This window comes from Protopterus annectens, chromosome 2.part2, assembly GCF_019279795.1.
Source record: "Protopterus annectens isolate FY-2018-M chromosome 2.part2, PAN1.0, whole genome shotgun sequence".
NCBI classification, from domain to species: Eukaryota; Metazoa; Chordata; order Ceratodontiformes; family Protopteridae; genus Protopterus; species Protopterus annectens.
The window spans coordinates 1,120,997,979-1,121,024,240 of NC_056730.1; the positions used below are offsets into that span (position 1 = coordinate 1,120,997,979).

General features: G+C 39.7%; 1 protein-coding gene across 8 annotated transcripts in view; it reads right to left on the bottom strand.

Moving 5' to 3' along the window:
- APBA1 (amyloid beta precursor protein binding family A member 1) overlaps positions 1 to 26,262 on the bottom strand; it is a 1,810,703-nt gene that overhangs the window by 393,079 nt on the left and 1,391,362 nt on the right. For all 8 annotated transcript variants that reach the window (XM_044064359.1, XM_044064355.1, XM_044064360.1 and 5 more), the window contains 2 exons: positions 19,922 to 20,023; positions 13,242 to 13,281 (listed from right to left, as the gene is read on the bottom strand). In XM_044064359.1, coding sequence (XP_043920294.1) covers positions 13,242 to 13,281; positions 19,922 to 20,023 — 142 coding nt within the window. The remainder of the gene's footprint in view (positions 1 to 13,241; positions 13,282 to 19,921; positions 20,024 to 26,262) is intronic.

The window sequence follows — 26,262 nt, forward strand, 5'->3', positions numbered from 1 at the left end:
TAAATGTGGGATACTATCAAATCCTTTTTTCTAGTCAAGCCAATGCCATATTTAAGATTCTTCCCCTTTTTACAGATCGCCACTACGACTTTATTTACTAGCAAATAATCCTTTGTTCGATAAGACTTTCTTTTATTGCCCTTTTGTTCTACTGCCATAATTGAGTTTTCTTCTAAATGACTATAAACTCTGTCGGTATCAATTCCCATGTATAGTTTATACGTCATCGGAAGGCAAGTTATTGGTCTATAATTTTTAGGGTAGCTTGCAGGTTCACTCTTAAGTAGGGGCATTGTTTTTCCTGTTGTTATCCAGGTTGGTATCTGTTTGTGGTGTGCATACTCATGTCTAAATCTTCATGCAAAGATGTTACTACTTTTAACCGGAAGTTAGGTACTGCATCTGGGCCTGGGGTTTCCAGTTTCAGGTTTTTCATAACCTTGTTGCAATCTCTCTGGCTGTTACTTCATCCCATTTCATATCCTGTACCTTTAAACTTCTTATTCTTTCTTTTACTTCTTCTATCTGTTTAGCACATAGGTTCATAGGTTCATACTAGGCTATTTGCCCTAGGGCATTTACAAGCCTAGCCAGAATATGTTTGGCTTTCGCCACCCATTTTAAATTTATTTTGCTATGCCCTTTTTCGAGGTTAGTATACTGTGCCTCTGTCTAACAGTGACACAGAAGTGATACCCGGGGTAAACCTACGATCTCCCATCCACTCATCAAGATTCCTCTTGAAGAGAGTCAATGAAGGACTCTGCCTAACCTGGACTGGGATTTTATTCCAGAGTGAAGGGAGCCTCTGGGTTATGAATCTGTCCCTCCAGCATGTCCTATTTATTTCAGTGCTGAGGTTCAAGTCTCTCAAGCGCATAGCTCGATGGGATTTGGATTTTCTGAGGTGCAGCATGTCCATTAATTCTGGGTTGGACATGGCTTTATATGTCAGGGACAGATCGCCTCTGAGCAGGCGGTATGCCACTGAGTAGAGCTGGAGTTTCTTTAACCGGGCAGCATATGGCATCTGTTTGAGCCCTTTGATCCTCTTGGTGAGGTACTTTTGGGGTCTTTCCAGTTGCTGCAGGTGTCTGGTAAGGTACATCCCAAAAGTGGCACTGTACTCAATTATGGGCCTGATGAGGGATGAGTAAAGAGGCACGATGACCTCCCCTGATCTAGATGTGAATCCCTTCACAATTAGGTGGGCTGTATAAAATGTTTTTCTAACCACTTTGGCCACGTGGTTTTCAAATGAGAGATTGCTATCAACTTGGGTCCCCAGGTCCCTAATTACTTCTTCCATTAATGGATTACCACCTATGTGGTAATTTGTGGGCACTTTGCTTTTGCCAAAGGGGATGACTATACACTTTTTGGCGTTTAGCTTGAGGCCATGGCTCTGGCACCAGTTGTCTGTTTCTATGAGGCCCTTTTGTAGGATGCTTGTGTCAGCTGGAGAGTCGATTATGGCACCTAGTTTGCAGTCATCTGCGAACTTTGTCAGCCACAGTCCTTCCATGTTGGCCTGTACCTCCGAGAAATATATACCGAACAAGACAGGTCCCAGGACTGAGCCTTGTGGGACGCCACTTGTAACTGGTTTGAAGTCTGACATGGCTCCAGCAATTCTAACCATGTGGGTTCTGTCCTTGAGCCAGTTTGCAACCCATCTAGTGACATAGGGGTTTATACTTAAGCTGGTGAGCTCATCTATAACGCCTGAGTGGGGTATTGTATCGAAGGCTTTTGCGAGGTCCAAGTAGGCTGTGTGGACCACCTTCCCCTCGTCAATGGCCTTGGTGACTGTTTCAAAGAAATCGACCAGGTTTAAGAGACAGGATCTGCCCTTAACAAAGCCGAACTGGGTAGGATCCAGTGTCTGTAGGCCCCCAATATCTTTATTTATGAGATCCATGATGATCCTTTCCATAGCTTTGCAGACCAAGCTAGTCAGGCTTATGGGGCGATAGTTTCCAGGATCCGTTGCAGGTTCACATTGTTATGTTCCGCAGGATCTTCATAGATACTTCTCCAAAATGGATCTATTTCTTCTTTTTTTGGTGGTCTTTCAATTCCTTTTACATTGTTTTCCAATTGTTTATAAAACTTTTTTGGGTCATCAATAAATTGCTTATTTTGTACTTTTCCTTTATATTTTTCTGCGTATCTTCTAAGTTTTTCCACCTGTGCTAAGAGTTTTAGTTTATTTGCGATAGTACATGATAGAGCCTGATCTATTCTAACGCTGCGCATTACTTTTATCACCTCTATCTTTCTTAGTATTTTTGTTGCTCTGTTCCCTCTTCTATACCCCTCTAACAGTGACACTTATTGTCTTAATTGCTTTATAGCTTTCTCTATTCGATACTTCCATGATGGTATTCGATTTCTCCCCTTTCCTTCCCTCACTACCCTGTGTTCTTGTGGTAGAACTTTATCAATTATTAATTTAGCTGCATAGTAATATATCCTGTTTACTTCTGTTACATCACGGGGGTGGCCACAGTGGTGCAGCAGTTAGCATTGCCACCTCACAGCAAGAGGTTCTCCGGTTTGATCCTCAGCTAGGGTGCCTTCTGTGCGGAGTCTGCATGTCCTCCCTGTGGTCACTTGGGTTTCCTCTGGGTGCTCTGGTTTCCTCCTACATCCCAAAGACATGCTGTAGGTGGACTGGACACACTAAATTGGTCCTAGGAGTGAATGTGTGCATGTGTGTGCCTTCTGTGGAGGGTTGGGCACCGGGCTGGCAACTCGACACTGTAAAACTCCATTGCCGATCACGAGTGAACAGGTGATCCACTGTGGCGACCCCTAACCAGGAAAAAGCCAAAAGAAGAAGAAGACTTCTGTTACATCGTATGGATCTCTATGGACAGTCCTAATTACTGTGTTCATTTCTTTTATCAGACTTCTGACTTTTGGGGTTTTATTGATCTTCTGGAGTCTATTTCTTTCATTGATCTTAATATGTCTAGCTATCTATATTAAATCAAGAAACTCTTCTCTTAGCTCATTTTGTTCTAAACTGAGGGCGCATTTTTTGGTCTTCATTTTCTGTGGGCATTCTGTAGAAAGTTCTATAGCATCTTCCTGTGGCACATTCTCTTCCATTTCATCCTGTGTCCATCCGTTGCTCTGTCATATGGGAACTCACTGGGCTATCACTCCTCAACATTGACTGCATCAGAGTTTCCACAGATTCCTGTTCCTTCCTTTGCTGTCCAGCTTCAAGTCACCATTTATAATGGTTTCCTGTGGAAGGCTACAAAATATCTTCATATGGCACCTGACCAATTGCTTCCCATTCCACTGGTTCCCCTTAATTTGGATCTCCATTACTCTATCCTGTTGTGGTGCTTTCTGAATTAGATTTTCAACACTAAATCCTTCACTTTGCAGGTACTCCATAACTTCAGTTTCTGTTTCTTTAATTTCACCATTACTAATCTCCTTTTCTACTTTTCCTCTTTGCTTCTTACTTTTTGTATTGTAAAGTTTTCCATGTCCAGATTCCTTTGTCTGTATTTCTCTTCAAATATCTTTGGTGCTGCTCTTTTTGTATTCGTTAGTTTTGCTTTCTCCTTTGCATAAATATTACACCATATTAAATCTCTTTTTCTTTCCTATGTCCATATTTCCTCTTCGGATGTCTCAAGATTGTTCCATGTTTCTGAGCTGCTGGTAGCTTAGATTGATGTAAAAGACCCATAGTACTTACTGCAAAAAAGTATGGAACTTTCTCCAGTGTCCTGGTTAAATAATTGTATGAAGACCATTGAGTTGTCTCTGAAAATAAGCCAGAGTGAGACCTACTCAGCCTACAACAATAAATAAATAAATAAATAAAATACCTATTTCCTTATTCTGCATAAACTGTAACTGCCATTTAGGAAAGCAAGTACTGGTACTCTAGCATTTGTGTTACAAAATGGTTGCAAACAGCAAAATGCCAACAAAACTAAACAGAGCAAACGTAACTCTGATAAACGACTCTCACAGTAAGCTTTATAAGGCACTGCATCTAAGCCAATGTTTTACACATACGTAATCCAACTGATCTTAGCAGAGCAGACAAAATGAAAAACCACAAAAAACAGCATCAGTACATTAGCACATGACCATAAAAAGGTCAAAAACAGTATTCAAACATCAAATTGCACACTTATTTAAATGCTTAAATCCTAAGCATTAATACATATTTCAAACTGAAACACAATACAGTTGGTAAAATAATACAAAAATGTTTTTATTATTTTAGAAATAAAAGATATTTTTAATATATGGAGTCCAGAAAGATAAACAAGTGCAATAAACAAGTCCAACATCATGATTCATATCAAGGCACATATGACATAAACAAAGGACAACCCCTCAAACTAAGTAGAAAAATTCCTAGAGCAAACTGATAAATATTTCTGTGGAATAAAACAAATTCATCCAGTCCAAATCAGCACTTCTGAAACGCTACCTGTTAAGTCCATGAAATACTAATAAACACATGTTCAGAGCAGCAAATGTCCAGATATGAAATCCAAAACACAAAGATATTTAAAAACAAAAGGTGTCCCATTGTCTGAGTCAGACAGACAAGAAGAAAACACCCTAGACATACAGCACTCTAACTCTCCACAAATGCCAGCACGCATTTCTGTTCCCATCTCCCAGCTGATAAAACAGTCCAAATGACAACAGCACATCTACCATGAACAAAAAAAAAATTCCATAGTAAAACAAAATGCTCTGACTCAAGCTTAAGAGGAAAAGTGATAACTGTCCAAGGTTTTGCCCATAGGCTGCCATCTGCTATCATATTCAGACATGCAAAGACCCAAATGTGAAGCTTCTACGTATAAAATTGTATTTAAAAGTCAAAATTTCTCTTGGTCTTCTCTCTGTGTTTGTGCATGTGCATATGTGTGTGTGTGTGTGTGTGTGTGTGTGTGTGTGTACGGGTGTGTATGAAGTATTCTGTTCTAACACCAACTTCCACATGCACACATGCTCCTGCGTTACTAGTCCATTTCACCATAAGGCATACTATCAGCCTGTTCTTCACATCATTTTATTCTAATTTTCTTTATGTTATTACAGCTGACTGGATTTACAGTTTTCTAGTACACAGCCACTTCATCCCTGCAGGTCAAGAATACGGTTTGTTACATCCACAGATGCTTTAAACATAAGGTAAGGTAAATCACACCTGATGATTACAACATTACAAGGCATGTAGTGCTGACAAAAATTAAGAGCAGCACCCTAAGGGTACAACACAGACAGCAACAATCAGATTATTAAGATGCTTTGTAACTCTGATCTTCAATGAAAGGTTAACCCTGCAATTAGCAGAATTTCCCCTCTGTCTATATCAACTGTCCAAAATGGGTTCGTCAATTAACATCTATCCATTCACGACCCCTTTTTCCTATTTACCACCTGATGTTGGGTTTCCACTTTAACACTGACAGTCAACTAGAGCCAAGGTTCACACCACCAGGTGGCTAGTCCTGCCACAGTTGTTCTTACATATTACTCACATGTACACTCACACCAAGGGGCAACTTAAGCGTGTCCAGTCCACCTACTGCTTTGTCTTTGGAGCATGGGAGGAAAGCAGAGCACCCAGAAGAAACCCACGTGAATACAGGGAGCACATGCAGACTCCACACAGAAGGCATCCCAGCTGGGAATTGAACCAGAGAACTGTAGCTCAATGTGTATGTATATACCTTTAAGAAGCTATCCAAGGGCTTGCACAAGTGCATAAATACTGCCTACGTGCAAATCTGATTGCTATTTTGTAGTAAGCTGTTGAGATGTAAGCATGTATGTATGCAAGGTCTGTCTGTTGACGAGTTGATCAGTTAGAGAGCTGTAACCCTACTCTTTGTGTTGATGGTGTGTCAGTGCTTAATGAAACAGTCAATGTAGTAGATTTAAGGGCCAAGAATGAAGTATTTTGTACTGCTGGATAAATGGCAAACCCGAAGAGCTCAAAGTTGATACAGGTTCCAAGTGCAATGTCATGTCAGCAGAAACATTTGCAATATTGTGTCATGATGAAAGGCTTGATCTGGCAAAGTGTGCAAAGCTTGTTGCTTATGGAGGTGAAGAAATTCAAACTGAAGGCTCAGTAGTGCTTTCATGTCACTCTGCTGCGAGATGCTATGACTTGTTATTTCACGTGGTCAAGAAGCACGTCCAGTCATTATTAGGGCTCAGAGACAGTTTGAAAATGGGACTGCTTTCATTTAATAAGGAAGTCCATCATGTTAGCTTGAAAGATCACTACTCTAATTTCGCCCAGTACATTTTTTCTGCTGACACTGATCTTTTTGAAGACAAACTAGGGAAGCTTCCAGTTGTGTACTCCATGAAATTAGATCCAGATGTCACTCCAGTTATCAAGCCAGCTTGTAAAGTTCCAATAGCCATACAGGACTGAGTCAAAGGCAAGTTAAATAAAATGGTGTGACAAAGTGTGATTTGTCCAGTTGCAGAACCAACTGAATGAGTATCTTCCATGATGGTAGCTCATAAGAAAAGCTCAGATGACACCAGAATATGTACTGACCCATGAGATTTGAACAAAGTACTAAAAAGATCTCATCATCTAATATGCACAGTCGAAGAAGTCATAACCCTTATGCCAAATGCCACTGTTTTTTCTGTCTTGGATGCAAACAGCTCATTTTGGCAAATTCAGCTTGACAAGAAATCCTCATTGCACACTACTTTCAGTACTCCGTTTGGCAGGTACAGGTTTTTGAGAATGCCATTTGGGATAAATTCTGCAAGTGAAGTCTTTCAGCGTGCAATGGAGCAACTTTTTTTCTGGGTATCCTTGTGCTATTATAGTAGATGACATACTAGTAGGAGGTAATGGTGAAGCTGAGCATGACAGAAACCTCAGAATAGTTCTGGAAAGGGCATATCAAGTGAATCTTAAGCTCAGTCCACAGGAATACAAATTCAGGCTACAAGAGTTTACTTACGTTGGTCATTCATTCACTAGCTCAGGCCTACGACCAGACCCTTCTAAGCAAACAGCCATTCTTGACATGCCAGCTCCAGACAATGTTCAAGCCCTGCAACGTTTTCTTGGCATGGTTAACCACTTAGGCAAGTTTATTCCAGACTTGAGCCAACTATCAGAACCACTTACAGAGCTGACACATAAAGATGTATCCTATTCTTGGTTAGAGCAACACCAAGTCTGAAATACTATGATGTTCACAAGCCAGTTACTCTTTCATGTGATGCTTCGAAATTTGGTCTTGGTGCAGACATTCTACAAGAAGGTCAACCTGTTGCCTATGCCTCGAGAACTTCTATCCAGACTGAAATGCAGTATGCCCAGATAGAGAAACAGCTTTTGGCAATTGTGTTTACATATTCGAAGTTCCATGATTATGTTTATGATAGACCTATCCAGATAGAAACAGACCACCAACCTCTAGTCACTATCTTAACAAAACCTATGTATTCAGCTCCAGACAGACTGCAATGCAAGATGTTTAGATTACAAAAGTATAATTTCACTCGTCTACAAGAAAGGCAAACTTCTTTATCTTGCTGATACATTTTCCAGATCGCCCAGAAACACCACAGAACAGCATAAGAATGAGTACCTTGATTCTGAAGTCAAGGAAGTGAGAATTATTTTTCCACACGTCTTGATGAGCTGAGAAATCACACGGCCACAGATCCAGTTTTACAAAGGCGCAACCACTTTATCAAACAAGGATGGCCATCAAAGCAATCTAGATTACCTCAAGAAGTGCAATCTTTTTTTCCATACAGGGATGAGATTTTGTCTGACAAATGTATCATTCTGAAAGGTCCGAAAGTAATTGTTCCAAAGTCCTTGCAACAAGAGTACATTACTATCTTGCATCGTGGTCACCCAGGAGCCGACTCTACCAAAAGAAGGGTGAGAGGACTAATATTTTGGCCTTCTATGTCACAAGACACTGACAGAGCACTTTTATCTTGTTCCGTGTGTAATAGTACAAAGCCACATTAACAGAAAGAACCACTTCAGCTAAACCAGATTCCTGAACTACATTGGTCAACAGTAGCCACCGGAATTTTCAAGTGGAATGGTCAACATTATTTGGTGTTAGTATACTCTTATTCCAATTGGTTCAAGATTGATCTATTTCCTAACGTAGCATCCCGTACTTTCATTACTAAGATGAAGCATTGTTTTGCAGTCCATGGTAGTCCGCACAAAGTTAGTTCTGACAATGGCATGCAGTTTATAAGCCAACAGTTCAAAAGATTTGCTGACGAATGGGACTTTACTCATGTCACGAGTAGCCCAGAGTACCTGCAGTCAAATGATTTGGCAGAAACTGCAGTTCAAAGTGCAAAACAGTTACTAAAGAAGTCAAAACAAGATAACAGTGATAAGTTTTCCTGAATGTCTTGAATCTCAGAAATATTCCTTGTGATAAACATCTTGGTTCACCTGCTCAGAGACTTCTCTTGAGACAAACCAGAACCACATTACCAATCAGTTGTCAATTGTTGGTTCCATGTGTCAAGAATAACAGGTCAGTAAAAGCCAATCTGCCGAAGAAGCGTTTAACCCAGAAGCCCTACTATGACAAGACCAGCAAACCGCTCAATCCATTAAGAGAAGGAGAAGTGGTAAACATGCAACCATCCAAAGGTTATGATTGGAGTGATGTAGTGAAGAATATTTGCCCAGAGCAGAGATCGTACATTGTGGAATCACATGGAGCAGAGTTTAGGCAGAATCAGAAACATTTGAGACTGGTGTCTGAGCCTATACCACAGCACACAGCCTGTGAGAAAGACACTATCTCAGAGTGAATTGTCCAGCTTTCCAATTCCAGAGGAAGTTCCAAACAATATTCCCATTTCTGTGACGAATCCAGAAGTTCCTCACCTGAGTTGCTCACCGAAGACTGTCCCTGTTGCTAAATTCAGTCCAGATTATGTTATGAGATCCGGTTGTATCTCCAGACCATGTAACAGATACATGGCAACTTGGACATGAACATTGTGTTTGTTTCTAAAGTACTATAATAAGGAATGTCTAACTTTAATGTTGTTTCTACCAAGGGCAATCTTTTTAAGAGGGAGGATGTAGATCAATGTGTGTGTATGTACCTTTAAGAAGCTATCCAAGGGCTTGCACAAGTGTATAAATACTGAGCACGTGCAAATCTGATTGCCATTTTGCAGAAAGCTGTTGAGATGTAAGCACACTAGTATGCAAGGTCTGTCTGTTAACCAGTTTTTTATATTTTATGATGCTGCTATCCATCCTGATGTGTTTCTATGTATTAAAGCATCTAAATGAAATATCCAGTCTGCTTGTCATCTATGTTAGAGAGGGACAAATGACAAGAACCTCTTGCTGTGAGGCAACAAAGCTATTCATTGTCCCGCTGTGCTGTACTTATCAAGCATGATGGAGAGAAATTCTGATTCAGAGACATGTTATAGCTGCAATGAGAAAGACCTCATTGGCAGCTCATTACCATGTCTCTGAATCACTGCCAGACCTGACCTTGTTATTGTTCTTCTTTGCAGTCCATACATTGCATTAGCAAAGGCACCCTCCAGATGCATGTGTGTGCTTGCCAGCAGACACATATCCATTCATACACTCACGTGTACGTGCACTCACACATATCTATTTATCCACAAATAAGCCCCCCTCACATTCGCTCCCATTCATGGAAACATGCATCATACACTCACATGAATGCTCCAACACACATACACATCCAGACTTGTGATCCCCTATCTAGTAATGTGACCAAGCAAGTGTGCACACACACACACACACACACACACACACATGCATACATTAGTATTTACCCTAACACTTATGGCTTGGCTCATGAACAAAAACGGTCCATGGACCAGTCCACTTCACTACTCAGCAAAAGCTAATACATAACACTACAAACTGACATCACCACATAGTCTGTTTCTCAGTACCATAAACAGTGTGCCATACTGTCAGTTTCAAAGTTGCAGAATCTCCTATAAAGAAGAAATCTACATTCCATAGTAATTGACCAATACTAGATAACACTGCTGCAGTAGCACTCATTCATTCTCCAGTTAACAACATTATCTAGTTCAAGGTCATAGAGGACCCACAGCCTACACCTACAATCAGTCCCATATAGGATTCCAGTCTGTCACAGGATGTGCAGACACACACACACGACATACCCTACCTAAAGGCATTTTTCAAAAGAAAGGGAATATACACTCATTCATTTTACTTGGTTTATTTGATTCAGGGCCATGTAGAAGCCAGAGCCTATACCAGCATGCAACAAGTGAAAGTCAGAGAAACCAGTCCTGGACAGGATGCCAGTATATTTCAAGAGACAAATGCACTCACATATATATGCACATTCTAGCACACGTCACATGCACCTACAGATAATTTGGGGAGTCACCAGTTTACCTATGGCACGTCTTTGGGATGTGTCAGGAAACAGTAGCAACTCATGAAAACCCACATGGGAAGACCTCACTAATACATCTGCTAAGAAAACCAGCATCCAACAGCTGATTTTATTCGGCTCTCCAAGAAATCTGCAAAGAGACTATTGCAGTTAGTATACTGCAGTCTTTGCAGGTTAGTATACTGCAGTCTTTGCAGGAAAGGTGTTATAGTGCCTGCAGTGTGGTGTTTATGCTCTGCTATCCAGAAAAAGACAAATCAGTTAAATACTTCTATAGTATGAGACCCAATCTTAACAAATGTTAAGCACCCCCTGCTTCACATGTTAAGACTGAGTATCAGGCTAGGCAGTTAAACCTGCCAGTACTGACCAGCAAATGACAGCAGCAGTATAAAAAACAGATTTCTGTGCCAGTAATGTGTCCCTAACTTTTTCTAACATCAAATAATCTCTTACTCTGTCTTTCTGACAGTATTCATTAAGTGCTTTATGGCTTTGAAAGCCATCAAAGTATTTAGGGATTTTTTTCCCTGTAACTAGTAGTACAAGGAGCAGATAAAACTCCAAACACTACAAATATTTATGATCGGGTCTCCGATTATAACTCTTTACTATGAACCTTGACATGGATGCCAAGATTCACCTACGTCTCAAACACATAATATCCTGGCTATGATCAGTGACCAGTTCATAATCCTTTGTGTTATACACTGAAGAAAGCAGCAGAGAGCTAACTAGCCAATACAAGGAAAATTAGGAGAGATGACCTGATATTCTGATGATGATGATGATGCTTTATGATTTGTAAAACATGGAACTCCCTGATTACACTCCTAAAGTGAGAAAAAGATAGTTCTGTTATGCACCTCTCTGACATCAAAATAGATAATAAGAATTACTCCTATGCACCTTCATAAGCTCTTAAGCTTTAATTTAGAGCTAGATCACACACAGCATCCACCTCTGAACCACATGTTAACAGCTCTGAAAGTTACAAAACACTTTCAGTAGCCACATAAAAGATAGTAAAGTGCTCAACAGATGTTAATGCTGTCAGTCCCTCACAGGCACACACAGTTTCTGGCCTGTGTCTCTGTGACAGTACTAAAGCCATGAAGCACTTTGCATTCCTACACATATTTTTCTCTGTGACTAGCAGTACACCAGAACAACTGAAGCTCCATGTGCTAGAAAGAATTATGAGTGCTCCAGTCATAACTTATGGACTATGTGTTCTCCACACTAAGGACAATACTCAGTTTCCTACTGAAAGATCGGCACTCAAAATGCTGAGTCCTGGAAAGCCCCCCCAAAAAAGACAGAACCTGCAGAACAGCAAATCTCGAAAATTACTCTTCTCTTACAACTGCTTTTTGCAGGTGGGGGGGGGGGTCAAGCTACCCACACTCCCTGAAGTTATATATACCAACTCTGAGATCACCATACCATGAAGAAAAGGGAATATTCCAAGAAATGGCCACCTTGGACTTAGTATATACATGAAGTCCATTCTTTTGGACATTCAGTTTCCATACTTTGAGACTTGATTTAGTGGGTCCCAACATTTCAAATGGTTAGTATTCACCTTTTGAGCTTTGCTTCTGTCTGCTCTGAAAGTGAATTTCCTGACATCCATGTCTGGAACACAAAAGCTGGTAATGATCGAACACCTAGTCATAATCATCTGCATGTTGCACTGATTTAATATTTCCTAGTCAGAATACTTGGGTCTATATTACGTGATCGAATGCTTAGGTAAGCGAACACCTAAACATCGACCACGTAATATCGAACTGCAAAACAGCGACCACCACTGGGAAATTTTACCATCGACCACAAAAAAAAAAAAATAAATAACTTTACAGCCAAAATAAGTGGAGGACATCACCCCCACACCACTCCTAGCTAAATATATCAACTCTGAGATTGCTCCACAGTGGAGAAAATGGCAAAATCCAGAGAATGGCCACGGGAAATCTTTCCCTGCGTTGAATTGGTTGCTCTCTGTGTTTTGCTTTCGATATTACGTGGTCGATGTTTAGGTGTTCGATCACCTAAGCATTCAATCACGTAATATAGACCTTGATACTTCATTGTTGAATCATTCTGTCACACCTGTCTCATCTCATATTTCCTAGAAAGTACTTTCAATAAGGCCCTACCAGGGATGTCCCTTTGATCACCAAAGGCTGCAATACTTCCCAGATTGTGTTCTTAGTTAACAATTCTAAGTATAACTCCCTTCAATTCTATATAAATCCTCACAAATCTTTTATATATAACAAACAATACAGATTTATCACTTTCTCTCTCAACTAATCTTGATTTGCTTTTTTAAGATAATGTACGACAGTGGCTCACCGTTACACACAATTTTAAGGCATACATTAATCGTTACCTCACTCCGAAGGAATACTTAGCTATGCGATACATCATAACTGCAGCATTAGTGCTCTTCCTGTTTTAACTGGATCATCTTGTAACTCCAACCATACCTCTAATAACAGAGCAGAATGTCGAAACAAGTGATGTAAAGGAATTCAAAATCAAATGAAGGTAAGGCAAGTACACAAGCTACTTGGGCTGGCATACACAAACATGTCAAAATGCATTGCTTACTGGTCAAAAATGTAAACACAACACTACTAAAACAGTTGTATATCACATTAAAACAAATATTTGCAGCCCATGAATCAACAAAAATAACATATAACACATAAGGACTAGTAAAACACTTTATGCAATTAAAAAATACACATGTATCTGTACTCTTACCTTCAACATATGTTGGGAATGAAGCCAAGCTTTTTCTTGACTGCAATTAAGACAAATATAACAAACCATGCTCAGAAGTGCACTGCAATCATACCATGCAAACATGTAAACCCATTAATACAATTTACAATTCCACAGTTTAAGTTATACTGTATCTATTACTGTTTGAAGCAATTACAGTGATTAAAGCAAATAAGCAACATTAGGTATTATTTTCATACAGCACTCCTTTGGTTAAATATTTGGGTTAGTCATTGGCACACAAGGTAGTTTCTCTATACAAATAAAGCTATTGCAACGCAATGCAATACTAAAAAAACACCTTTCTCAAACCCATGCATGAACTATACCTTCTTGCACACCTTCTGCATGGGCACTGTACTCTACGTAGCATTGCACGGCACAGGTGTGATGACGTACCACATGACAATTCAGCTGCAGTATTTCTGCAGAAGGAAAGACACTACCAGCTATAACGTCTGAGTATTCCATTCTTTGGAACACTGTGATAAGAACTGTGCGCATTCATTTAACATAACCATGGAGCACAACACTGGAGCAGGAACAGCTACTCTTACAATTTATTTTTTTTCTGCATAGTCCTGCTTGCTTACAATTAAACCATAAACGATCCTATAAAGTAACTGGGCGTACATTCAGTCTTGGCCTGCTGTTGTACATGAAATGAATAATTAGTTAAAACTAATGGTGCTAGGAGACCTTTGAAAAAGCCTCAGTTAGCAAGGCATACAGGAAAAGCCTCCAAACACTGTGGCAAACTGAAGTTGTTTGTAATGGGCAGATCACTGGCTTCAATAATCCTCCCAAAAAGCTTCTCCATATTTCTCAGATCCAGAATGGCCAATAACTGGTTAAGCCAATGAAGCCCATACACTATATATGTGAAGTGAAATGCTGAAGGTTTCAGTGTCCAAGCATAACCATCCTACATTCATTCGTTTTCCATTTAGGGAAGACCTCTAAATTAGTAAGTAAAGTTCATAGGTTCATAGGTTGGTACTAGGCTATCAGCCCTAGGGCTTATACAAGCCTAGCCATAACAATTCCCTGGCTGTTTCTTCCCACACTATTTACTTCCCTGGACCCCTGTCTAGCAGGGCGACTGACGTGATCCCTGGGGTGAATTTTCTTTCTCCCATCCAATCGTCAAGGTTCCTTTTGAAGAGGGCCAAAGAGGCACTCTGCTTAACATGTATGGGCAATCTATTCCAGAGTCTGGGGAGTCTCTGGGTCAGGAACCTATCCCTCAAGCATGTCTTGTTTATTGTGATGACAAGGTTTAGATCCCTGGAGCGTGTGGCTCTGAGGGACTGGGATTTCTTTAAGTGTAGCATATCCAACAGCTCTGGGTTTGACATGGCCTTGTATGTTAAGCAGAGATCGCCTCTGAGTAGATGATATGCGACAGAGTATAGCTGGAGTTTTTTAAGGTGGTCAGCATAGGGCATCTGCTTTAGGCCTGTGATTCTTTTAGTGAGGTATTTCTGCGGCCTTTTCAGTTGTTGCAGATGTCTTGAGAGGTACATACCAAACGGGGCGTTGTATTCTATAATGGGTCTAATGAGGGATGAGTACAGTGGGACAATGACCTCCTTTTTTCTGGATGAAAAGCCCTTAGTGATGAGGTGTGCCACAGAAAAGGATTTCCTGACTGTTGTGGCGATGTGGTTATCGAAGGTGAGACCACTGTCCACCTGTGTCCCAAAGTCTCTTATCACACTTTCGGTGTTTAGTGTACTGCCACCTATATGGTAATTCACAGATACATGTTTTTTCCCAAAGGGGATAACTATACATTTCTTGGCATTGAGCTTGAGCCCATGGCTCTGGCACCAAGCATCTGTTTCTGTAAGGCCCTTTTGTAGAGTATCTACATCATTTGGGGATTCAATAATGGCTCCCAGTTTGCAGTCATCTGCAAACTTTGTGATCCAGAGTCCCTTAGTGTTGGCCTGTACTTCAGAGAAGTAGATGCCAAACAAGAGCGGTCCCAGGACTGAACCCTGAGGTACTCCACTTGTCACTTGTCTGGAGCTGGATTTGGAGTCGGCTACTTTTACAGTGTGGGTTCTATCAGTAAGCCAGTTAGCAACCCATTGGGTGACGTAGGGATTAATGCCCAGCTTAGTAAGTTTATCTATGATTCCAGAGTGGGGGATGGTGTCAAAGGCCTTGGCAAGGTCTAGATAGGCTGTGTGGACCACCTTACCCTTGTCCCTGGCTCTGGAGACTGATTTGAATAAGTCAATCAGGTTCAGGAGACTAGATCTGCCCTTCACAAACCCAAACTGGGTGGGGTCCAGTGTTTGAAGGTTGCCAATGTCTTTGTTTATAAGTTCCATGATAATACGCTCCATGGCCTTGCAGATAAGGCTTGTCAGACTGATGGGACGGTAGTTTCCGGGATCCAAGGTGGATCCCCCCTTGTGGAGTGGGATAACTGTAGCTCTGCGCCACTCAGTGGGCACGGAACCTGAGGTGAGGCTATGATTAAACATGACACTTAGGTGAGGTGCCAGTTCATATTGTAGTTCATGTAGTACACAGCCCGGGATGTCATCTGGTCCCATAGATGCTGTATTCTTAGCTTTGGAGAGTGCGTTTATTACCTGTGTGGCCGTTATTACCGGAATTTGGCAATCTTCCGGTATTGAGATGGGCCATTTAGGGGGTGAGAGGGGGGTGAAGTTGGCACTGAATCGATCTGCCAGGAAATTGGCAATATCCTTGGGATCAGTATATTTAATGCCATTCTGTTTTAGCTCAGAGCAGATATGAGCATTGCCATTTAGATTCTTGACATAGTTATAGAATGCCTTGTGGGTGTCTTTGGAATCTTTGGCAATTTTATTTTCGTAACTAGTTTTGGAGGATTTTATGAGGGATCTCAGTTTCTTACTGAGGCTGGTAAGGAAGTTTTTTGCATCCTGGGATTTTCCTCTTTTCTGCAACAGTTTCTTCCTTTTGTTGTAAAGTTTGTTTATGGCAGGGGACCACCAGATTGGCTTCCTTTTTATGGATGAGAGCATCTTGGTTCTATTGGGATGGCACGATTCATGCATGAGTGGATGTGCTCGTACAGTGCCTTAGTGTAGGATTCAGCAGTTGAACTTTCAGTTCCCGTCTGCATGGGTGTCATGAAGTTTGTCACTTCTGACTTGAGTAGCATGAAGTTGGCTTTGGAGAAGTTTTTTATGGAGGTTTCCTTACTGGGGGGTGGGGGTGGGATGTAGATGTTAAGGGTGATTAGCTTATGGTCAGACCTGACTAACGAGGGGGTGACCATAGGTGTGGAGCATCGATTTCCCATGTTGGTAATGACCAGGTCTAGGATATTGGAGCCCCTGGTGGGACTATGGATTAGTTGATCCAGGGCGTTGGAATTTATGAATTCCAAGAACCGCTGGGCAAAGTTGTTGGTACATGAGTAGTTTTCCCAGTTAATGGCAGGGTAGTTAAAATCACCCAGTATTAGGGTGTTTGGTTCTATCTTAATAGTTTCCAGTATGTTTAGAAAGGTGTAGTGAGAATCTTGGGGTATGGTGGGGGATCTGTAGCAAGCTACAATTTGGATTGCAGTCTTACCTAGTGTTAGTTGCACCTGGAGAATTTAAGATGCACTGTGTTGGGCAACTAGCCTGGTGGTGTGAATATCCTTGGTGAATATTGACACTCCTTCACCTTTAGTGTTTCGGGCCTGCTTTGGTGGCCGAAAAGTGTGGTAAGAGTTGTAGCCTGGTATTGCAGGGGTGCTCTCTGGAGCCTTGAACCAGGTCTCAGTTACTGCACAGATATCGATGTTCTCCATTTTTAGGAGTGCCTCGAGAGAGTGCATTTTGAGGTTTAGACTTCTAGCATTGAGTAGCATTACCTTCAGATTTTGCATGCTTGTACCTGTTACGGTGGTGGTTTTCTCATTTGAACTTTGCCTAAAAAAGGCACTATAGGGGAAAACTGCCTTGTGCTGGTGCCACTTTCTGTCATCCTTAGATGGAGCACTTTTACAAGCTACACCTAGGTGCCTCCTCTTACATCTCTGATGCCAGCTTACAAATATGTCATAAAACATATCACACTCCATACCAAAGCCAAATGATTTCCATTCTATGGCACCCCTTATTAGAAAGAGGCAATGCTAGCAATAATGTAATTCATTTAAAAAGAAAGCCTGGGCTTCAAATGTTCTGATGTGTAACAGGTGTTGAGAAGATGTTAAATAAAGACAGCTTTTTTAATGATTTTGCTGGTTCATGTCTTCGTGCACTCAGGCCAGCCAACTCCTAATCACAATCTGGCTTTTTCCTTCAGAGAGCCCCTACTACTGTATTTCACTATAAGTTTTACCAGGCCAGGCCCACTGGCACAGAAGCAAGGAGTCCAATCCCACAGCAAGTGATCCAAATCTGAGAATGAACTTAGGTCCCTGCTATTGCTATGAGGGAGGCAGTTTGTGCAACTGCTGGACTTATGTTTACCCTGACATAAAACCATTGGGTCTACTGCTGCATGCATGATCCCCAGCTGGTGAAGTTGTCCTTACAGCAAGAAAAAGGAGGAGAGACAAAGGCATACATCTGTGCATGGTGGCTGATTCAACTTCACACATCAGTATTCTTTGCTTTGGAGGGGATAGTTCACACATCAGTATTCTTTGCTTTGGAGGGGATAGTGAAAAAAATCTCTCATCTAGACTGAGTAGCATTCAAGAATGACAGCACATCTACACAGCCTATAATCTGGTGCCTTGCTGTGTCTGAAACAGTAAATGTAATGGGCTGACAAGTGAAATCCTCCTCTCCTATGATCTACTATGCCAAGCTTTCATGGATTTAAGCAGTCAGCACAGCAATGGGTATTAACGGGGAATGAAGAATTATTACAATTGCCTTAGAAAAAAAGGAGGGATAAACAAATTAAGAAGCCAATCCAAACAGTAGAGAGTAGAGAACTGAAGACAGCAGGGATGGACTGCAAAGATGGGGTAGATTATGTGCACCAAAGAGATAACCAGTTGTTTTTGCACAGAAAGGGCGTGGCAACAAACCATCTACCTACAGTGAAGGCAACTAAACTGTGTTCTGTGTCTCCTTTGTCTCTCCAAACTGCTGTAGGATATAGGGTTCTAACATATTAGATTGGTGATAGGAGTTTTATCAATATAAGTGTTTCAGTAGTTTGTATATTCAAGTTTGTAGTTTTAGGCAACTAAATCTGAGGAACTGTGTTTACAGCTTTTGGATTTTGATCAGCAGTACTACTTATATATTCCCCAAATGACTGTGAACAGCAGATTTGGGGCCCAATAAAACTTTCTCTAGGAAGGCAGAATTAAATAATGATAAGATGGGTTTGGAATGTCAAAGAAAACCATGGAAATGTCTTTCTCCTTTTCAACTAAAGTGGACACTAGTCACTTGTCTCATCAATGAACTAAAATCTGGGGCCTTAAGAGGAAAGGGAATGCCCTCTCTTGTCCTCTCTGTTAGGCAGCTGTAGTCAGACTAAATTATGTTAACCTTAAAGATGTTGCTTTCTCCTACTCTGAGGAAATTTTTTTTGTCAATAAGGTTCTATTATAACACCACAAATGGCTAAGAAGCTACTAAAGCAAAGGCAAACCACAGCTAATGGTGGCCTTGATTTTAAAGTAAATATGGACAATCCAGAAACTGGAGGTGGAATATGTATGAAGTCCTAAACTCAAAAATCCTCTGTGATAGCTGGGACAGCAACACACCCACTGGGAAAATATGGGTGATAATACACTGACACTGACTGCTGACAAAGCTGAAGCAGGAATCCCACAACTTCCCCTGCAGTGCCCTAATGGGAAGATGTGATTAAGAGAATAAACAAACATGCACCTACCACCAAAAAAGTATTTAAGTAATGTTTGCTTAGGGTCAACTGATGCCTCAACATTTGCTGGAGATAGACTAGAAGCAACAGGAGCCCTCTTTAGGTTATAGTACCCAGACGTTAGTGAATGTTCCTTCTCCTCTGACAGAATCTCTCTTCTCTGTTTCTGAAGAGAAATCATAACACCAAGTCAAAGTTTAACTGCCACTTAATTAAATGCTTTTGGAGGGCAGTTATTCACTTTTTCAAAGTGCACAGGCAAATATCTGATAAAGGTCTCAGCCTGAGAACATGTAAACTGGGCTTCGGTGCAGAAAAAAGGCAATGGGTGTTGTCCATAGGAGTTCACTTCTGAAATGAAAATCGGAAATCAAAGATTATTTTTATTGTAAAAATCAGAAATTAAATGACAAGTTGCCTTACTTCACTGCTAAGGCAACTTTATCTAACAATGCAGAGGGACTGTGTCTTACTTTTCATTTTGGTGATCAGTTTCTCAATAGATACCACCATGTTTATTTCAGAATACGATCTAGCAGCCAAATGATCTCTTTAGAATCTGCTGAAAGCTAAACGTCTTTCAAAAAATTAACCTTATTTCTTCAGGGCAATATTTAGTATTTTATTAAAAAAAACTAGGAAGCTGCATAAAATCATAAAAGCTAACTTTTTCTGGACACAAAAGCCACAAGTTTAAGAATACATAGTCACATATGTTCTTGGAACTAGATTCAACAATTCTTAATTCAAGATCTTCTATGTTATATGTCATCTGAAAATGGTTGCTCATTCTTGCCTACCTCTTTGCTGGACGACGTTTCCGCTGCTTCACTTCCATCCTGCTGATATTGCCTTGAAGATGACTCTGCTCCCTTTGGTGAACTACAGTCAGAAGACGGGGACTGAAATAGATAGGAAAGAATACATAACACGGATAATACACAGACTTAGCTTATTTTTAATAAACTCTGCCCAATGCAATAAGACACAAAACCATCTTAATGGGGACATCTGCACTCAGAATGAAGGAAAAGCTACATGTGAAACAAAAATAAACTAAGCATTACGTAAGTGGTTGTCAAAAAAAAGCATACATTAAAATGTGAATACACTATTTTCCACTCAGCAAGATGGCTTGCTCACTTTTTTGGATAATATAAATGAAAGAATAAGCCTACACAATACTTAAAAAAAATACTGAGCAACAACTGAGGCACCATGTCTAAGTACAAGCAGAAAAAAGTCAGAGCAGTAGGATTTTCAAAAATCTTCAGCAGCAGAATGCCATCTCTGAATTAAATCAAACACCTATACATAGGAGAAAACACTCTCACCAGCAATGCACCAGAAAAAAAACTGCATATCTTCAGCAGTCCTCAATTTTAACTTGGTAGATGACTCCACTATTAACTTTCTTTCCACTTAGAAAGTCAAAGTGTAGTCCAAGTGGGAAAAAAAACAACAGAATTGATGTTAACGTGAGAATGAAAGACTTAAAAGATCAAAATAAATTACAGAAGAAACAACTACTGACTTTGGTAAGATATAATTTTGCAAGTGTACAATTATCGTAATTAATTTATTGTATGGCACATTTTTGTAACTCATCACTGGAAAGACACATTTCTAAACATTGACTACTTTTTAGTCTGGGAAGAAACAACTGTGTATCAAACTTCTGAGGAAACAAAGGTGTACAGCAGAACCACAATAAAACTGGTCAAGACTCCACACAGAAGGCACTCCACGCACTCCAGCCGAGAATCGAAAGGGAGCAAGAGGTTCTCCTGTTCAATTCTCGGCTGGAGTGCGGGGAGTGCCTTCTGTGTGGAGTCTGCATGTCCTCCCCACGGTCGAGTGGTGTTCCGAAAGACATGCGTGAATGGATGTGCCTTTTTTGAAGGTTGGGCGTCGAGCTGGCAACTCGGCACTGTAAAAATCTACTGCCACTTATTTGCGGACCAGAGTTCCGCTGTGGCGACCCCTAACCGGGAAAAGCCGAAAGACAAACAACAACAATTAACTGGTGAACTCAAGAAAGGGCAGTGAGAGCAGAAACAGTAGCTAAACCATAATTAAAATACTGCAATTTGTCGAACACAAAGTTAATATCCCATGACAGAAGTCCAAAACAGAGGAGTTAAAACACACTTTAGCTCCTGACAATATTTGGGAATATGCATACAGTGAGACTAACCAAGATACCTGAGACATAATTGAACACACAACATTGTAGTTAGAAATTTGTGAGAAATAAAAGGAACTCCAACATCCAAGTAAACAGAGAGTTGAAGGGGGTCATACACTCTCCAGAGTAAAGCATTTATTTAATTTTCATGAAGCAGCTCCAAAGGAAGAGGTACCTTAAAAGAGGACAGAGGTGATGTTCTTAGGAATCATGAATACACAAATGTTGCCTGCTTGTTAAGTGGATGGATCCATAAAATCATTGTGAAATTAACTTACACCATCCGTGCATGGTACACAGAACAATGCTAAATAAGTTCACAGGTGCACAAGAAATTTCACAATATGAAACAGAAGTCTGTGTACAATCTCTAGGACAGCTACATACTGAGGAACAGCTTAAGGGAATGATGTTAAAGCTGCATTAGAGAAAGCAATGACAGCAGTACGTCTGCAGCAATGGAAGTAAAAGTATTAAGGTACACGAAGTGAACTACAACAAAATGCCACTGCAGTAGTCAGAGTACTGTAGTGCAAGCACCTTATATTATCTGCCGACTGACGTGTGATTTAATTACATAAAGTAAGTGAGAGAGAAGTTTGCCGATAGCTAGTAAGCTGTACAAGACAGCACACTCCTTACGGAAGGAAAGATAGGTTGTAACATGATGGATATGCATCATGTATGTACAATGATCAATCTACAAGTGAGATATGCAGACACCCAGAGTGTTTTTTACTCAAAACAGCTTTTCTTCTATTCTTGGGGAATGTGAGTATTGAAAATGAAATTTTCTATTCCCATAGGATTTTATTTATTTATTTTTTAAGAAATATTCAAATCAGAAGACAATAAGAAATAAAAAATACGCAATATATATATATATATATATATATATATATATATATATATATATATATATATATATATATATATATATATATCAGACGTGAAGGAGGCTTTGTTTGGAGTACGCTGATGTCTGTACAATTACTAGCACAGGGTTTAATCCAAACTGCATATCACACAATCAAGGCTGTACAGCCTTTCACTGTTGCAGATATCATGGGATACATGTCTTATTTATCTTTATAAAAAACCAGTAGCATGGAATGCCATTATAAGAACTGACCTCATGCTATCTATGCCCCTGCAGAAAACAAGGATATCATAACTAAGCTGCAGTACATAAAAACAATTAACATGCAACCATTATGAGGTATTTTAACTATCCAAATGATGACTGAGTAAACTACTCAAAATCAAATACATGTTACTCAATATCGACTGACTATCTTAGTTAAAACAGCTTGGAACAAACAGAAGGAAATCCATCCTGAGATGGTGTTTATCTTAAAAAATAACAAAATAAACTTCTGATCTTTCTGCTCCTGACCAATCACTACACCCCCTTGTAATTAACACGCATCACAGTACCAAAACCATTCTTAAATAAAACATCCTTCTTAGACCATGCCAGTAGAAACTCTGATGCTGTAAAGGACACTTAGGAAAATGGCCGCCTATTATTCTCATTGACTCAAATAAATCTACTCGGGATCCTGCCAATGAATCCTGTATTGTTAATGTGCATAAATGAGCACATACCAGTAAGGTACAAATATGCAAAACAATCAACAAAAAAACTTTGGTGAAATTACAAAATTTATAAAACATAACAACAGAAAAAAGAGGTTCTAGTAAATCTTCAAAATTACTATATCAAAAAAAAAACACAACTCTAGATTAAATAAACTGAAGAAACTACTTCTCTTACTATCAAATCTTCTACAGCTAACAATGAATTCATCTTGGTTGCAAAAGCAGCAACATGACAGTTTTTAATTACATCAGAAAACTGAATGGAAAATTTGGGAAGGAAGCACTTTATCAACAAACAATGAACTGATCACCCATGTATAAGATATAACAAAGACAGTGGCAGAGAAATGTTCAGTAAATTTCACAGTAAGCAAATGAATATGTCAGAGAGCTATAGAAAGAAGGGGAGGCATTCCTCATATAATCACCAGGATCCCTATCAGATGCTCGAGTTGCAGAATGCAGAAGACCATATGGCCGAGACCATATGTCCGAAGTTTTACAACCTCGTAAAAAAAGTAAAAACAGGAAAATGAAATAAAACACCTTACAGTGACATTTTTGCAGGGGAACAAGCCCCCCTGCACCCCACACTCCTGCTTCTTAAATATACCAACACTGAGATCTTACTACAGTGATAAAAACGTCAAATCCAGAGTTCTGCACTGTATGGAAATCTCAATACAAAGTGTTTGAGGTTGCAAAACTTTGGACATATGGTCTTCGGCGTTCTTGAATTCCAGCATCTGATAGGAATCCAATCACAGTGCTACTGCATGCAAAACTAAAAACTCGCATCCCATGAGGATCCGACATACCTGGTGACTTCCTACAAAAAATCAAGGAAGGCTAACTAAACCCTAACAATAAAATTAAACAGAATATTCCTGACTTAAGGCAAAGGCTTAAGCTATACCAATTCACAAAGTCAGGGGAGTTTACTTCAGATGTAAACAATTTCAGACCCATCAGCTTGAATAGTATTCTGTGTAAAAATCAAAGAGAGAGTCACAACAAAGTTTGTCCAAAATGACACAGGGATCCTATACAGGATATGATAAAGCATGGCTTTCTTAAAGGGAAGCCTTGCATTCTGAATTCTCTGACATTCTTTGAAGTAACGACAAAATTTTCAAAAGGGATGACAATTCATAGTATTTATCTTGACTTTAGTAATGCTTTTGACTCTGTTTCCCATAAGGGAACAACTGACAGATAAATATCACTAAATATCAATTCATGTGCAAGTTAAAGGGCAAAACACCGGTTATGCAAACAGGCATACCAAATCAAGGTGGGATGTTACTATCTGGCCACACATCCTGGTTATTAATACTAACGAACAATGAAAAACATTGACTGAGGCTATGATACTGGTGCACAGAGCTGCTTCATAGGTCTGTGATTTACTACAAGTCTGGCTGGTTTTGGCATGGAGAAGCTAACTGCGATAGGAGTGGAAAGTCATTCAAGCCCTTCAAATGACCTTCATTTGTGGTATTATCTCAGTCATTTACTTTCCCAATAAATTACAAAATCTGCAATGCTTCCAGCAATAACTGCATGAATCTAAAAGTATCTGTCACACAATACATGCATTTTTTTTAGTGTTTTCCTGAATATAATTTGAATATTAAACTCATTTAACAGGAACACATACAGTAAGGGGGTACTGACTAAGAAAAGGAAGTTATTAGTGATGCAATACAGGAGTCAATCCTGTGGTCTGCACTCCTCAATGTGTACGTATCTGACATTACAGTGCAGTTGGTGAGCAGGCTACTACTGTTTTGAGGATTATACAAAATGGGCCAATGTGGGATAGGTGTAGCTCAAAGAAATTTTATGTAGATGGACTGGAAGCTAAAGCTGTGAGATGGCGGCTGAGGTTTAATCCAAACAAATGTAGGATACTGCCATTAGGAGTCAAAAATCTAAGTAGTATGGTGTGAACCTGGAGGAAAAAAGCCTTCGGCAATCATTACTGCTGAAATTAATCAAAAGGCACACAGTAACACAGCAGACACCAATGCCAGCTACATGGCAGGTACATAACTAGTGGACAGGTATGAGGAAGAAGGGCAGAAAAGTTCCATACAAGTTGACTACAAAGGGTTTCATCATTTCAAGAAACTTATTTATTTAAAATCTAATTATGGTATTTCAAGAACCACACTACTTTGAAGTCTTGTTGGGACTGTATATTGGTGGTTGTGGGCATACTTTATAGGCCTTCATTTAGCTTACTACTACCATCAAATCAAAAAGATAAGCACCCCCAGATCATCTCAATACAGAATGCCTTTAAAGCAGGACCTACAACAGATAAAGACTTCCATACAGGTATCATCTATGGGAATAGACCAGCTTTACATCAAAATTCATGTTATTTAACCCCAAGCAGACTCCAAAGAATTTTTCCTCAGGTAGATGCTAAATATTGGAAATGTGATAGGGAAGAAAGTAGTAACTGAGAAAATGTTTTAGGAGTGCAATTAGTTGGCATATTTTAAAAATTACGTACAGAGTACTCTGTCAGAAATATTGGGTGAGTAAATGGGTGTAACTAAGAAAATTATTTTTTGAGCTTGGATACATTATCTAAATTACCTAGACATAGTAAGGCCTTGTTAAGTTTAATTCTAGTGGCGGCCAAAAATGCAACTACTAGAAAATCAAAATCAAAATCTAAACCAACTATACTTGAAGTAGTGAATATTGTAACAGAGATAGAACAGGACATGGGATCTTTAGAAAAGGGAAGTAGTAAATTACATAGAAAAAAATGGAACTTGTGGGCACAGTACATGCAGAAAAATGTTTTGGAGGAGGAATGAGGTTTAAGAGAAGGCAGGAGCTGAATAGTTTATGAAATGTTGGTTAGCCTATATAATATACAACAACAGATGTGAATTATACTGTTTGTAAATGTGAACTTGTTAATATGGTTTGATTACTTTTATATAAATGTAAGTTTGCCTATGTCAGAAATAATAATTCAATAAAACTGTTTTAAAAAGGTAACAACCGAAGCATGAATATGATATATACTCATCATTTTGCATAAGAAATCATACTCTCTCACTTAATTACCACTATTTCTGTGTCAGCAGCCATTCCTGGCCAATATTCTAAGTGCTGTGTGAAGTACAGAATTAATGGGGAATCAGGGATAAAACAGTTACACTTGAAAGCAGAATTTTCTCTGTACAAATAAAGAATGCTAGGGCAGCATACAGCCTCTTTTCAAGGAAAGAGCAATTTTGTAAGAACAGAGCTACAGGGATGTTGCACTAAAGAAAACATAGTCATAGATCTGAACCTTCCCTCTCCAAAATGTGGAACACTATA